The sequence below is a fragment of the Anolis carolinensis genome, chromosome 4 (genome assembly GCF_035594765.1).
Source record: "Anolis carolinensis isolate JA03-04 chromosome 4, rAnoCar3.1.pri, whole genome shotgun sequence".
Lineage (NCBI taxonomy): Eukaryota > Metazoa > Chordata > Lepidosauria > Squamata > Dactyloidae > Anolis > Anolis carolinensis.
This window is the reverse complement of record NC_085844.1, coordinates 33,602,274-33,619,397: the sequence shown is the minus strand read 5'-3', so window position 1 is coordinate 33,619,397 and position 17,124 is coordinate 33,602,274. Positions and strand designations below refer to the sequence as shown.

At 38.6% G+C, this 17,124-nt stretch overlaps 1 protein-coding gene across 3 annotated transcripts in view; it reads right to left on the bottom strand.

The window, feature by feature from the left end:
• Positions 1-17,124, bottom strand: part of mmp16 (matrix metallopeptidase 16) — a 215,524-nt gene that overhangs the window by 29,830 nt on the left and 168,570 nt on the right. For all 3 annotated transcript variants that reach the window (XM_062980199.1, XM_003219534.4, XM_062980200.1), the window contains one exon: positions 1,776-1,914. In XM_062980199.1, the coding sequence (XP_062836269.1) occupies positions 1,776-1,914 (139 nt within the window). The remainder of the gene's footprint in view (positions 1-1,775; positions 1,915-17,124) is intronic.

Genomic DNA, 17,124 nt, shown 5'->3' with positions numbered 1-17,124 from the left:
AAAGATGGGCTTCCACTGAAAATTTAAAACATAGGCAGTTTCTTATGGGAAAATATGGCTTTAAACCTGGAACTGAGCCATATGGGGATGTACTTAACTGCATATAAATAGTATCAATGAGTGCAGCACAGTTTTATGAATATTTACACAAAAGCAATCCCCGTCATGCTGAATGGGACTAATTTTAAAGCAGAGTGGTCACAGTTCACGCCCATTTTCCCCTGGATGTTTTTCAGGCTCCAAATACAGTAGAGTCTCAGTTATCCAACATAAACGGGCTGGCAGAATGTTGGATAAGCAAAAATGTTGGATAATAAGGAGAGATTAAGGAAAAGCATATTAAATGTCAAATTAAGCTATGATTTTACAAATTAAGCACCAAAACATCATGTTTTACAAGAAATGACAGAAAAAGCAGTTCAATACATGGTAACGTTATGTAGTAATTACTGTATTTACAAATTTACATAGCACCAAAACATTGCAATGTACTGAAAACATTGACTACAAAAACTTTGACTACTAAGAAATTGACTACAAATAAAGATAGAATTGCATAAAATGAACTTACAGTAACAACACTGTCTGAAATTAAATCAGTAAAAAAGTTAAGTCCTTGCTGCCTAGAGAAACAGCTGTGGATTCAGGTAGGAGGCAGACTGCATTGGATAATCCAGAACACTGGATAAGCGAATGTTGAATAAGTGAAACTCTACTGTATTCTTTTTACAATAATGGAAATGACCATCCAGTTCCTTCGCGATTCTAAATGGATCTTTCCTCCCCCTGCCCCCAGAAATATGCCAGAATAACGTTTAAATTATTCTTTAGGAGATGGTGGTGCATATGAAGTTAATGCCAGTATTTTGGAGGGGCAAAATTACCCTGAAAGGGTCACAAACTGGTCACGTCTTTTCTAATATAAGGTGAATCCACTATGGAATGCAGACTAATCTTTCAAGAATTATTCAAGTTCTTAACTCTATTGCCAAAATGAAATCAGAGTCCTGGACAGTATTTTTAAAGTCTGAAAGCATCACCCCACTGTTATGATCCCTACTTGTTGTATTTGCATATATTGAGTTGAACATCCTCCCAGTTCTCAGTCTTCAGATATGTAGGTCATTAAAAAATCAAAACTGGGAATTATTGAAACTGATGCAGCCAAGCATAGTATGTTCATAACCTTTGTTCCAGTTTGTAATCTAGAAGCTGCATTATAACCTACCTACAGTTTCTGAATTAGCAATGATGAATCTATTTCGAAGGCACTGCCCCAGTCGAACTTGAGTTCATCAACAGCATTACTGAAATAAAACCTCACAATATGTTCTTGAATTTCCACCTAAGCTGCCATAAGGATTCATAGCAGGATCAGAGACGTGTTCTGAGACGGGAAAAGCAACAGCATCCTCAAGATGTTCTATACTATAGTTCCCATGAGCACCAGCCAGCATGGTTAACGGTAAATAGTTATAGGGAGGCGTGACACAAAACATCTAGAGGCTATTAGATTTCCAGCTATGTAGAGCTTTTGTATTTGCAAATTGTAACACTTAATATGAAGATTTCAACCAAAACAGTTTCCTTTATTCCATCTTAGACTCAATTGTTCTATCTTGAGTTATAAAGGAAGACTATCTAAGAAGAATATATATTTACTAAAAACATTTCCATGTAAGAGCTTCCCAAGACTGACATAAAATGCAACAATATAAGATGTTTCTGCATAAATTTTCTGTTTACTTAAGTGTTGTTTTATTTGTAGTATTTACCTTTAAAGAATACAAAATTCCCGTCACTGTTTTCATAAACAGCATCAATACTTGGGGGCAGTCCTCTCCAGAAGTAGGTGATCTGCATGGGGTATCCATCCATTACTCTGTTATTTCTGACACGCCAAAACCATTGATCCTAGAAACCAAGAAAGACATCTCTTACTACATAACTTTTTAAAGATACAAAACATTATCCATCATTATCTTCAGAAAATAGTATTTTATATTTCTTTATTATATTGCATTTTAACAATTAATGCTAGCAAGGATTTCTTGAATGCAAGGATGATGATTTCAAATATTTTCTCCTTTCAGGGTGAGACTGCAAGAGCTGTTGAACATTTTTTTATTTATGGAGGAGTGGTTTTGGAAGTGTTTCCTCACAGAAATGATTGTGCAAAAAGCTTTTGTTTTATGCAAAATCTATTTTTTGCACAAAAACCAATGTACACACAAAATGCACTAAGTCTTACACAAAAGTGTTGGGTTTTGAGTCAATATTTTTTTATATAAAAAGCAAAGTTTTTCAGCCTAATGTTTTCCCCAAAATATCCTGAAGTTAAAGAAAGAAGGATAGAAGGAAATAAATAAATAAACCTTTTATAATTAATGAATAATGCACACGCTTAATATAAGGAAGAAGAATGCAAAATATGGTACAGTCATAATGTTATGGACCGACCCCAAATAAAAGATATGAACATATAAGTAGCCAATCTTTTAAAATCTACTGCCCAATGCCCACTTTCAACCTCAGTCTGAATCATTTCAACAGAATCAGAGGAGGTTATAGAAGGGTCAACTTGTCACATTCTCATTATTTCAATAGGTCTCCTACAATAAAAAGCAACTGGATTTAGGCCATGATGATTCAATACAACAGAATAGCTCTTACATTAAAATACTTGTTACTTGTTTAAGGAAAGTACTTTCCTTAGTTCTACTTCCCCAAAGTTTTGGGGTGAATTATAAAATCTGTAATAATATGTTTTCACTGCAGACAATAAGTATGGCTATCATAGATACCAAAGACTAAAAAGTTGCTTGTGAACTACCTATTTACAGAGAATTATATTAGGCTGTGCCAGTATGTCCAATGTAAAAATATGTATTGATTAATAAAGATACATTTGTCCATACATAATCAATACATATTTTCATATAATAAACATCAGTTTTATGGTCATCCTGACATGACACTGATCTTGCCATTGAGCATGCATTATGTGTGATCTTTTCCTAGTTTCACGATTTGAAGGGTCTCAGACATGTATAAGTCTGACCAGCATCTTGATCATGGTGGAAGCTTTAAATCTGGAAAATGAAAATGAACATTCTGAGCTATGGCTAAAGAAATAGACCCATATTCTAATTCTAAGCCATGATACCTGAGCCTTCCACAGAATTTTGACCCTCACAGAACCAATGAGACCAAAGAACCACATCCTCACTGAACTCTCTTGTCCACATAAGAAGACAAGGAAGGAGGGCATTCAAGTGAGAAGAAGGGCCCACCTCCAGGTCAGGCACCTGTATTCTGACACATTCCATTTATTGAAAAACGGATCTCAGCTTAAGTCTTCACTAATTTTCAACAAAAACAGTAACTAATTTTAATAATTATCATTTTACTGCAAGTTAATATTCAAAAACCGTACTTTTTAAAAACTTTCTCCTGTGAAAAACTTGTACATGGCTGTTTTATGCAGAAATTTCTGGGAATTCCTCAGACTTTCTATACAGAAAACAATATTTTCCCCTGTATAGAAAGTTATTTTCTACTGTACAAAATAACTATGTGTGAATTTTGCTGTTTTCTATGCAAAAATGTTTTTGCACACAACCCCCATGTGCAAACTATTTCACAAGAAGAGTAAATATAACACTTTTGAGTGTTGCACTAGGATTGGGACACCAATGGCATCCTAAGACTTGGAAACCCATTGGGTGGCTTTGGGCAAGTCACACCCCCTCAACCTCACAATCCCCTCAAACAAATCTTCCAAGAAAACTTTGAGATGGGTTCATCTTAGGGTCACCAGAAGTCAGATATGATTCAAAGGCACACAACAATAACAACAAAAGGTTTTCTTGACACACAGGAATCACATTTTCAACTATTTTTTTTAAAAAATATTTTCCAATATGCTTCTAATTTCTACTTGAGGCAGAAGCTTGTAAGGCCTCATCTATCTCCAGTCATTGTAGATTTTTTGCAAAGTATCAACTTCTCCTTTTGCCTTGTCTTCTAGGAATAGCCTTCACAACAATTTCAGACACAATTTGCTTTGTGAGCTTCTGCAGCCACTGTCTCCCAGCACGCCTGAGTATTCTTGCCTGACATGATTATGTGTAATGTGTATTGGAGGGTCATAAAAATATCTCATTTTTGAAGTTACCGAATTCCTGCAAGTCCCTTCAGTATTTTCTTCCATCTATTGTTACAGATTGTATTGAAGTGCTTTGTTGGGTTGCAGCCCTTTTCTTCTTGCACCAAGTTTCAAGGGATTTTTCCCATTTGCCCATTCATTTATGCAATTTAGCCACTTTATTCAACCATGCTCCATTGAGTAGAGCATGTTTCTGTCTTTCACCTCAATGATGTTCATTTTAACTATCTGTATCTTAAACAGAACTGTGTGGAAGAATCTGAAAACAATTATTTACTTGATGAGAAGAAATGATAATGAATACCATACATAAGAGAGAAGGATCGTCTATACAGAGCTTGATTTGAGAGATTATATTTGAAATGCAACATCATAGAGATGACTCCCCACCCTCCTCTAGCTCCCTCTTTTTCCATCATCCAATACTTGTGCTTTGCTGTTACAGTCACCTCATCTATTACCATTTCTTTCCTTAGAAGGAGAAACAGCTCTACCCGTGCATCTCTTAGCTGTAGTAGAAACCCAGGACCCAAGCCACATATCTTTGCAAAGCATGAGCATATACTATTTCTAGCCTGCTTCATTTGAGAGTAATGGGAATTTGTAGACTGAAGTAGAGCTCATGTATTTACTAGTACTCAGAGCTGCTAGAAGTTAGGAGAAGTGGTAATGTATCAGCATTTGACTGGGATATGAAGGGAGGATGATAGCTCAGTGGTTTTGCTGACCTCGCATATTTAACAAAGAAGGAAGGAGCCTAGATATAAATCATGGACTCCCTGAAGTAAATCTTTATACATCTTTTGGGCATTACATTTCTACCAAACCACAGGTACTGTATATGTTATGTAATTTGAGGAACTATAACAGCATTAAAAACTTGCTGTCTGATATACATCTGTATGACTGCAAATGATTAATCTTTACATTGACTTTTCAAATGAAAGTCATAACCTTACAAGAAACAAAACCCAAAGCATAACATAAAAAAGAAATTTGTAATGTTTCTGCAGTGGCCCAGTTTTCCTTCAGAATAAATGACAGCCAAATAGAGAGCAGGGGCTTTGATGGGCAAAAGTATGCATGTGCAAAATGTCCCTGTGGAATTTCATTATTTTCACTGAAACTCTTTTAGTTTCATCTGAAAAAAAGACCCAGAAAAAATGGAGAACGATCTATGAGAAGAAAACAAAATGCAAAATCCATAGGAAAGCAGTATTTCTATTAGGATTAACTAAAATTCACTTTTCATAGAATCATAGAATAGTAGAGTTGGAAGAGACCTCATGGGCCATCTAGTCCAACCCCCTGCCAAGAAGCAGGAAATCGTATTCAAAGCACCCCCGACAGATGGCCATCCAGCCTCTGCTTAAAAGCCTCCAAGGAAGGCGCCTCCACCACAGTCCGGGTCAGAGAGTTCCACTGCCGAACAGTCCTCACAGTGAGGAAGTTCTTCCTGATGTTCAGGTGGAATCTCCTTTCCTGTAGTTTGAAGCCATTGTTCCACGTCCTAGTCCGCAGGGCAGCAGAAAACAAGCTTGCTCCCTCCTCCCTATGACTTCCCCTCACGTATTTGTACATGGCTATCATGTCTCCTCTTAGCCTTCTCTTCTGCAGGCTAAACATGCCCAGTTCTTTAAGCCGCTCCTCATAGAGCTTGTTCTCCAGACCTTTGATCATTTTAGTTGCCCTCCTCTGGACGCTTTCCAGCTTGTCAACGTCTCCTTTCAACTGCGGTGCCCAGAATTGGACACAGTATTCCAGGTGTGGCCTGACCAAGGCAGAATAGAGGGGGAGCATGACTTCCCTGGATCTAGACGCTATGCCCCTATTGATGCAGGCCAAAATCCCATTGGCTTTCTTAGCAGCCGCATCACATTGTTGGCTCATGTTTAACTTGTTGTCCACAAGGACTCCAAGATCTTTTTCACACGTGCTGTCTAGCCAGGCGTCCCCTATTCTGTATCTTTGCATTCCATTTTTTCTGCCGAAGTGAAGTATCTTGTATTTGTCCCTGTTGAACTGAGAAGGGAGTCCTGCTGGCCCACCTCTGGCCCTGCTACTCTGGCCCTGCTACTCTGGGGTAAGGAGGAAAGGAAGAGAGTGGAGGAAGCCCTTAAAAACACCTGCTTCTGGACTCTTCTTGCTGTTTCCATCTGCTGCCTGCCAGCACAGGAGAAGGGAGTCCTGCTGACCCACCTCTGGCCCTGCTACTCTGGCCCTGCTACTCTGGGGTAAGGAGGAAAGGAAGAGAGTGGAGGAAGCCCTTAAAAACACCTGCTTCTTGCTGTTTGCTGCCTGCCAGCACAGGAGAAGGGAGTCCTGCTGGCCCACCTCTGGCCCTGCTACTCTGGGGTAAGGAGGAAAGGAAGAGAGTGGAGGAAGCCCTTAAAAACACCTGCTTCTTGCTGTTTCCATCTGCTGCCTGCCAGCACAGGAGAAGGGAGTCCTGCTGACCCACCTCTGGCCCTGCTACTCTGGCCCTGCTACTCTGGGGTAAGGAGGAAAGGAAGAGAGCGGAGGAAGCCCTTAAAAACACCTGCTTCTGGACTCTTCTTGCTGTTTCCATCTGCTGCCTGCCAGCACAGGAGAAGGGAGTCCTGCTGGCCCACTTCTGGCCCTGCTACTCTGGGGTAAGGAGGAAAGGAAGAGAGTGGAGGAAGCCATTGGACCGGGAGGCTGCCTTCACTGGAGTCATCGCCTTTGCCACCTCAGAGGGTCCGCTTGGACAGCTTTCGTCAGACTGAATGCTCCCCATTGGAGATTTTTAGATTCGCATATGGATATTGCTGTACTTGTCTAAAGAGTGTCCCTTATTAGATTTTTTGTGTTGCCGCCACTTGGCTTTCTCCCCATTTTTGTTTCTTACCTATCCCTTTTAAACCTATGTTTTTAGCAGTGTGAGTCATTTGAGTATACTTAACTCACATTGTTATAATTGCTCTGAGTAATTAGTGCCTTGGTGCCTTTATTCAGGACTGGGTTGTTTAGAAGAAGGACGGTCTGGCTAGAAGAGTAGAGTAGTAGAGTTGTAGTAGAGAATGAGTCAGACAGATGCACATGGGAACCACGATCTATCCCAGTTATGCCATCTCATGGGTAGATCGTTTAGCCTCGTCCTTTCTCAGCTCGTAACAGTGAATGAGAAATTAGATCATCTCCTCAAAGGAATTTTGTTACTGGTAAACACCACTAGACTACAGGATGTTCCTGGGGAGGATAATAATAATACTGGTTATGATTTAAAGGAGGCCAGTTGTCCTTCAGATTTGGTGGGAAAGGTAGAACTTGGGCTCCAAAAGGGTAGTAAGGAGCTAAGATTAGAAAATGATGAGGTTGAGGGAGGGGATGATTTGTTTGTTGATCAAACTGTTCAAAGGAGGGAAGGTATGGATCTAGATTTGGCAGCGGTGAAGCCGATAACTAACTCTCCGTTGGAGGGGGATTCCTCTCCTCCATACATAGAGGATTACTATGAACATCATGTACAGACGAAACAGCTGGCTTTTCAAATTGAAGACTCTATATTGAACAGGGGTAGATGGACCTCGGAAAGAGTGATCCAGAGGTCCTTGGGTCAAATTCTTTCAAGGAGCCGGATGACAGTCAAGATAAAGATGATCACTTGGCTCCATAAGGGCTATCAATCATATGATCGCTCTTTACGCCTTATCTTCACTTTTGAGGATAAGTCTATAACAGATGAATTATGGGCCCTTAGGTTCCGGCTGCTCTCATGGGGCATTACCATTAGAAGAGTATTTGTGGACCCCGTGATTCGCCCTTTGGTGGCCAACCTATCTTTACACACTCAACCATCTGTTGAGTAGGCTTAGGCCTAGTTGAAGCATGTCTATCTGTGATAGATGTTTCTTCTTTCTGAATGTATAGGAACAACTCAGGTTCCTCAGTGGTGATGAGGAAACACTCTTCACATCTTCAGATGAATATTTTGATATTTCATATTATTTCATGGATTCCAAAGTTGGGAGGAAACACTGGTAACCCTGCAAACCCAAAGCCTTAAACACTTTATTGCATTTCTTAATCTCTAACATGAATAATTGCAACTTCAGAGGGTTTTCCTCCCAAATGGAATATAGGAAATTGCATGATAATGAAATTGCAGATCAACAGTCCAAATACTGCAGTATTCATATATTAGCAAAAGGAAGATACTACTTGGTTCACCTTTTAATATGACCCATCCTATTTCACACTTGCCAATCTATTATTTTTCAAAGTACACACCTCTTTGAATTTTTAAATGTAGCTTTCTGATAAAAATTCAAACCTTATCAGCAAACTATACAGAAATGCATGAATTACCTAATGAACGATTTCCCTTCCTGCAGGAGAAAAGCATGCAAGAATGCATTTGAACTTGGGTGTTAAAAAGATTCAAAGCAGAAAAGCTGAGACACACAGATTTATCCATATCTAATCTGCTGAAAGGGTAGCAGTAAGAAATATTAGGAATTGAATTGGACCTTTTGCTTTCAAAGCATGGGTTTTTTCACATTCAAGAAATGTCTTCTTATCCCTGAAAGCTCTGAAATTTAGAAATAATGGTAGCAAAATCTTAACATCTGTAACAAACATTAACATATTTATAGAATTTAGGAGAATGAGTCAATTAATCCATGGAATTTAAAATGGGAGTGTTCTAGAGAACTTATAAACGACACAAACTAATCTGACCTCTTCTTAAAGCTTGTCAAAATATCTGCAGTTGTGCTAGGAGTTACCTCCAGAAAAAATGACCTGGTCAAGCATATAAAATTGATAAGCCAACCAATATTTGCAACCAACTCAGCTCTTCTTCTTCCCTTGAGGCCTCACAATAATCACATTAGATGTCTATGAAGTACAGTTAAACGACTCATTAAATTTTACTTGGACATTCTTAGAAGTATTCCCACATCATACAGCTGTCAAACTCAGAGAAGAATGGTGATTAAGAGCTTGATTATGGTGAAAGCCTTTGCTGAATGAAAGATCTCACTCTGCCATTGAAAATTCCATCCTGGTGTCAGATTTGGCCTCTCCTCATTTGCATCATGCAAAGATTACTATATGTCCTAACATAATCCAATTAGGAATAAAACTGCCTATGCACTGACTTTCAATGATTTGCAGAGAAAGACACAGAAGATTCCTGGAAGATGGCAGAGGAGAATATTGATAAGGCAGTCATAGTTTTATCTATTGTCACATGTTTCTTATAACACACATATCTGAAAGATGGAACATTAGTGGTGTAAGAAATGACAAGTAATTTATTATACAAGAGTAAAAAAGCAATATTTCAAAAAAGTTGACCTACAAAGTGTGTGAGGTGATCACAGCCTGAGTTGTATTCAGTTTTCATACTAGTAGTTTCCAGATGAAAAAGGTTGTGGGCATTCGAAACAGCTTTATGAGGGTTTTTTTTAACCACCCTAACTACAGCACCTCTCTCACACTAGAGAATATCTGAAAAATCTCCAAAAGCTGGTGAAAAAATAGGCCTCACAAATATGGAGACCTTGATTAGGACAGGGGAGAATCATCACTGTTTATGATGTCAACCTGTTTCTGGGCAAAATTCAAAGTGCTGATTTTCAACTAGAAAGTCCCATATGGATTGGATCCAGGAAGGACTGTATCTCTCTCTATGAACCTGTCAAATACCTATGATCTTCTGGGGAGGGCTTTCTCGGTGACCCACTATCCACTCTAAAGCATTTAGGGGAACAAGAGAGTGGGCCTTTTTAGTGGCTTCTCCCAATCTGTGGAACTCTGTCCCTTGAGAGACCAGGGTGGCTCCATCCCTGCTCACCTTTCATATGCAGGTCAAGACCTTTCTGTGCCAGCAGGCATTTTGCGGAGGATGAGGGGCATAGTGCTTGGGAGATTGTGGGTGGAAGTTGGGGATAATATTTAGTTTGAGATGTAATTTTAATTATACAAGTATTTTATTGTATTTTAGTTTGTATCCATGACACAAATATTGAATTGTTTTAATTTGTATTTGCCACAATTTTAAATTTATTGGGTTGTGTCATGTTATTGAAAGCCACCTTGAGTCCCCATGGGGAGAAAGGTGGGGGCAGAAATGAGGTTAACAACAACAACAACAACAACAATTGTGCATGGTGGCATTTTTGCATGGAAAATATTTTCTGCACAGAAAATCACATCTGTACAAAACCCCAACCACAAATGCCCCAGATTTTTGCTTTTTATAAGAACTGAAAATAGTTGTCAAAATATCCAGTTTTCAATAATGTTCTCATAGCGATGAAAGGAAAATGGAAGCATTATTTGTTCTTTGTCTGTGATAACAGAACTTGTTAATATTTAAATCTTACGAACCTCGCACATCATATGGTTCCTTTGACTTATTACACTACCATTTTCTACTTTTGCAAATCAGTGCTGCTGCAAGACATACTGCAGCATTTAAGGAAGGACAGTAAAGCAATGTTTACAATTAATTGCCTATCTTCCAAAATGGGAAGGGGAAATGAAAGGATAATTAAATTCTTTCTTAAAGAAACAGATATCTAGAAAAGCCTAACTGAAGCTTATTTCTCAAAGTCAGTGCATTTGTCAGCTCCCTAAAAATTTATTTAAGGGCAAAAGATGAGGCAAGGGAGCCTATGGGGAGTAAGAGCTAAGAGTACACATGTTCAAAAATGAGCATTAGGGTGCATGCTTTGACAGTAACAAATGCTTACACTACTTTTTCAGACTAGGTTTTTAAGGCATCATCAATCAAAGGAGGACTACAATCTGCTTGGGGAAAAATGATGTAACGATAAGTCTCAAATGGCAAATGTCTTGTTATCATACCTGAAACCTGGGATTGCTACATTGTTTTGTTGCCTTACGATTTTTTAAAAGAAAAACTACTTTAAAACATTCAAGAAAAAATGCTGTGGCAGAAAACTGATCTGGCTGATATTTCTTTGTACTTCTATTAGATGTGATTTTTCTTTAATATTTTTCAGAACTCAGGAAAGAAGAGACTCAAGTGCATTTCAGCATCATAAAGAACCTCTTTGCACAGCCACTGGGGTCGGGGCATTTTGAAAGGCCAGGTTTGCAGGGTGTTTCATGGCGTCCCATGCACCCTCCCTCCTTTCCCATCACATGGTAGGGACGGGACAAGGCACATTGGCATCCTGTCCTCATCATATGGCTGAAAGGGAATCAAAATATACTTTCCTCCCCATGATGGCAGAGGAAGCATCTTGTGATGCTTCCCCTCCACTTCGGGAGTAATGGGTGAGGGGCCAAGTCAGAGTCATCTGATGGCGCTTGGCAAGCCCCATTTAAAAGAGGCAAAAGGGGCCATTTAAACCCCAATGTGATGAAGTCTAAGGCATTTCTATCCTTTGCATCTTTTCTCTTACTACATAGTGTGTCTTCACTATGAATATACAGGTGAGACTTTTCAAAGTAGAATTGTTCTTGTCTGGGACAGTTTTAAAAAGCAAGGGACAGATGTTAAGCATTGTTGAATAATTAAAGTCAGAATAATAGGAGTCTACAATCTTTGAAGTAGAATTTAATTATCATGTTCATAAAACCCACATATATGGCATTGGCAATATATGGAGACCCACTGGGAGTTGATAGTATTTGCCCATCTAGTTCAGCAATGCCTTTTTTTTATCTGCTAACGGATCACGATAGTGAGAGGCAGAATATGCACTCAAGTAGCCTGTTGAGTTATGGCGATCTATGAATTTCATAGGGTTTTCTTAGGCGAGGAGTATTCAAATGGGATTTTCCCAATTTCTTCTCCTGAAACAGCACTTCATATTCATTGGTGACCCCCAGCCAAATACTAGACACACCTGACCCTGCATAGCTTCTGGGATCAGATGGGACTTGGTGCCTTCCGGGTATTTAGGTGGTTGAGAAAGTTTGAAGTTTTTATTACTATCATCATCACCTCTTTCTCCTCTTCCTTCTTTCTACTTTTAGACTGGAGTCCGCAAGTGTAGACTAAGAAATGCCAAGGTTCTGTCATATTTATCTATCTATAGTTATTTATAGATTTTATACTGGGACTATCAAAAGTGCTTATTCACAGGACATTGGACTAAAATCACTGTATCACTAAAATGCATGTTGTATGAACAGCTTCAGGTTTTTTTAATGAAACTAGAAGATATAAAACAGTCATCAGTTTGATTTTGTGGTAAAAACAAATCATACCTACTACTTATCTATGCAAATGACATCTCTCTATAGACTTCCCCAGAGCATTCTAGTTTATGGATACTAATCAAACATCTTTACTTGGTTTCAAATAAAACGTATGTAAGAGCACACCAGAAAGGCAAACCAGACATTAATATGTCAAAAAAGTAACAAGCACAAATGGATCCCTATTAAAACATCTGATATTAGTCAAATCTCCAATGGCCATGCTGATGGCTCTGTTGTTTTGTAAAACCTACTAACCCAATTGTTACCTATCATGAAGCTAACCTTCTGACACCTGTCCTTTTGAACATAAGCCCTGGTGCAACAACAAAATTTGTTCCTCTAAATAACTAAGATCTTGAATCCAGCTTTATCACACCCTGACAAAAGGATTTGTTAAAATACTCTGGCAGCATGAGACTGAAAGCCTCCAATTTTCTATTCAAGGTTTTACATATGCATTGGTAAGAGTGCTATGGTAAAACTTCACACTAATATAATGCTACAAGAACCAAGTATTTCTTATATCTTCAAGAATATAGCAGGGGGCAATTTTGCACAACTGGTCTATCTCAGTGTGCATGTCAAGTGTTTATTCTATTGTGACAATATTTATTTTAGAAGCATGGCAAAAGAAATATTGTTTTTGGCGTACATAGTGAGGGCTGTGCCAAAATATATCACTATTAAATGCTTCATAACATATTTTTCTCCATTTCTCACTAAGATGTTAGGAGAAATATGTAGATTAAATGAATCACCAGAAAAAGCACCTAGCAGATCTTTGTTATCAAGCTAGCCTAGGGTTTCCATGTTGTTGCCAAAAAACAGAATGAACTTTTTGGTATAATCATCCTTTTTTAAATTTAAACAAGCACAGAGATGTTTGAAGTCTTCATTTTTAATCTGAATTGAAACTGTTTAGCTCATAGACACAACACCTGACTCAATTTGAGAGTTTTCTGTTTCTTTATTCCTTCTTTTGAACCACGTCACTTAATGATCTTCAAAGTTTACAGAATCTTCTGTGTCATTTCAGATGGACTTATTATCCAATTAGGAATTTCAATTGCTTTCTTCTGATGGATACATTTTCTACTTTACAAAACTGATGAGAGAATTAAAATTGATACTGCATCAGTTTACAGATGGAACTCAATGAGTAAACAACATCTATGACATGAATACATGAATGTAATATATTAATGTTGTTAATCTAAACTTAAACTGAATTGTTTTGGAAAATCTAACAATAATGCATTAGTATTAACTCACATTTTATGTCATTGTTCATCCATATTTATTATTATTATTATTATTATTATTATTATTATTATTATTATTATTATTATTATTACTATCATCACCACTTTTTTCTCTCCACAAAGGAGACTCAAATTGGTTAATGCATAAATATGTATTTATATCTAGTATATACATACATATATATATATATACACACACACATACATATAGCATGCATGCACACACACATCTATATATATAAAATGATAAAGTTGTTTGCGCAGTGACTATAACAACAAAACTAAACATCCCAGAAATACGAAATTTGGCAACACAATGCAAAAGCCTTGCCTCCAGGTTACAACAACACAACCACACCACAAAACCACAATCCAGACCCACAAAACTCACAACAACGCATCATGCGATAACAACACAACTAAACGCCCCAGAAATACAAAACTTGGCAACACAATGCAAAAGCCTTGCCTTCCAGTTATAACAACACAACCACACCACAAAACCACACAGGACCCACAAAACTCACAACAACGCATTGTGACTATAACAACACAACTAAACGCCCCAGAAATACGAAACTTGGCAACACAACGCAAAAGCCTTCCCTCCAGGTTGTAACAACACAACCACACCACAAAACCACAATCCAGACCCATAACACTCACAACAACGCATCGTGACTATAACAACACAACTAAACGCCCCAGAAATACGAAACTTGGCACACAACTAAACGCCCCAGAAATATAAAACTTAATAACACAACGCAAAAGCCTTGCCTCCCAGTTGTAACAACACAGCCACACCACAAAACCACAATCCGGACCCACAAAACTCACAACAATGCATCGTGACTATAACAACACAACTAAACGTCCCAGAAATACGAAACTTGGCACACAACTAAACGCCCCAGAAATATAAAACTTGACAACACAACACAAAAGCCTTCCCTCCAGGTTGTAACAACACAACCACACCACAAAACCACAATCCAGACCCATAACACTCACAACAACGCATCGTGACTATAACAACACAACTAAACGCCCCAGAAATACGAAACTTGGCACACAACTAAACGCCCCAGAAATACAAAACTTGACAACACAACACAAAAGCCTTTTCTCCTGGTTGTAACAACACAACCACACCACAAAACCACAATCCGTACCCACAAAACTCACAACAACGCATCATGACTATAACACAACTAAACGCCCCAGAAATACAAAATTTGACAACACAACGCAAAAGCCTTGCCTCCCAGTTGTAAGAACACAACCACAACACAAAACCACAATCCGGACGTACAAAACTCACAACAACGCATCATGACTATAACAACACAACTAAACGCCCCAAAAATACGAAACTTGGCAACACAACACAAAAGCATTCCCTCCCGATTGTAACAACACAACCACACCACAAAACCACAATCCGGACCCACAAAACTCACGACAATGCATAGTGACTATAACAACACAACTAAACGCCCCAGAAATACAAAACTTGGCATACAACTAAACGCCCCAGAAATACAAAACTTGACAACACAACTCAAAAGCCTTGCCTCTCAGTTGTAACAACACAACCATACCACAAAACCACAATCCGGACCCACAATACTTACAACAACGCATTGTGACTATAACAAATACAAAATTTGACAACACAACTCATCCACCTCCCCAATCCCTACATTCACACTTGGCCTCCAAAAAAACAATTACAATAATAACAATAACAACAACAATAAGAATCAACACCATCACAGGCAAGAAACAGCCCTAGGCACTGAGGCTGAGAGGCCAGTCAGTGCTACACTGAGCCTCCAAAAAACAATACAGTAGCATCTAACTTATCCAACTTTCATGACCACTACAACAACAATAATAATAAACACCTACACAGGCAAAAAAAAAAAGACTATTGTACCACAATAAAAATATAAACCGCACTCAGCAGAATCAGACATTACAACTAACAACAAACCAAAGACAACAGGGATCTCAAGCAATTATCAATCAACACAAAAATTGAAGAAGGTAACAGACTTCAAATACTACTACTAATGTGAGCATAAAGAAGGGTGGAGGTCACAGCATCAATACAACCTAATGTAGACTGACCAACACCACCAGACTAAGCCACAGCAACGCGTGGCCGGGCACAGCTAGTAGTCTATATAAACTCCCAGTAATTAAGCAAAAATGCAATGCTTTCTCTTTGTAAAAGTCTCTGGTTTTGCTTTATGGCTATGTTCCAGTATAGAGGAATTCCAGATTATTAATGCCACCTGATGCGGATCAATACAATGTTCTTTATGTCCACAATGGCTTGCTGCTCTGTTGGGTTTCTGTTAACTGAATGCTCAATGTATACCAGCACATATTCTAGGGAGATGGAAAATGAGGGACTAGTACTCTCCTTCAAGCAGGAGTTGTGCTAAAGAAAATAACACAAAAAAATAGTCATCTTTGGTAGCTTAAGGTCTATTTAACATAGAGAAACCACAATATGGGGAAAAGGTCACAAGAAGACACATTCATTTGAGAATTCTCTGTACTTGCAGAATCAAAGGTATCTTAAGACTTATTTGTAAACATCATCTTAAAATCAGTTGCAGGTATGAATCACAGACACAATGAATCAATCCCTCAATGGCAAATCAACATATATATGCATTCCACTGACTCAATGCATCTACTAAAGTAGGGGTAACAATTTGATTTAGGCCATTATATCTTTTGTTTTAGTATATAAAAGTTCTGCCTATATAATATACAAAGCAGGCACTGGCTTCTAAGTTAGGGATATGGAAAGTGTAGCCCTCATTTTTGTGTAGTGTTTTATCCCCAAATGTGTGGGAGATGCCAGTTGTGTGTTCAGGGGAAAGACCGCTCCAAGAAACACCAACACACATATGGGGAAAGAAGGCCACAAATGTACTGCTTACTGCCATGATTGGGATTGGCACATGGGTTTCAGATCTGGACTTTGACCAGTCTTCCACTTAATCAATGACCACTGATAGGAAACTCTTAGTAAATTAGGACAAGAAACATGAGGGCATAAACCCCAAACATATTCCTACACTATCAGAAGTGTGCTGGAAAGATGTCTGCCTCCTGAGAAGGACCAGACACACCTCACTCACTCCTCAAGGCATCCCCATATAGAAAGAATACATACTCCAATTTAGAAAGCCAGAAATAATGCAAAATAAAGGTGAGTGGGATGGGACAACACTCAAAAGGTGACTACCAAGCATGTTCTCAAGTAGGAGCCTAATGCCCCTCCAACACACATACGGACCACTCAGTTGAATCGAAGAGCCAACACATTTAAAATGAGATTTCAACTAACTTCCAGTTGGTTCCCGCCTCCCCAAGGCTATGCCAGTGTTGTGGACTACTCTTCTGCTTTTGAGGAGGAGGTAGAACAGGTAGCTGAAGAGATAGTACTTGGGGATTTGGGGCCAA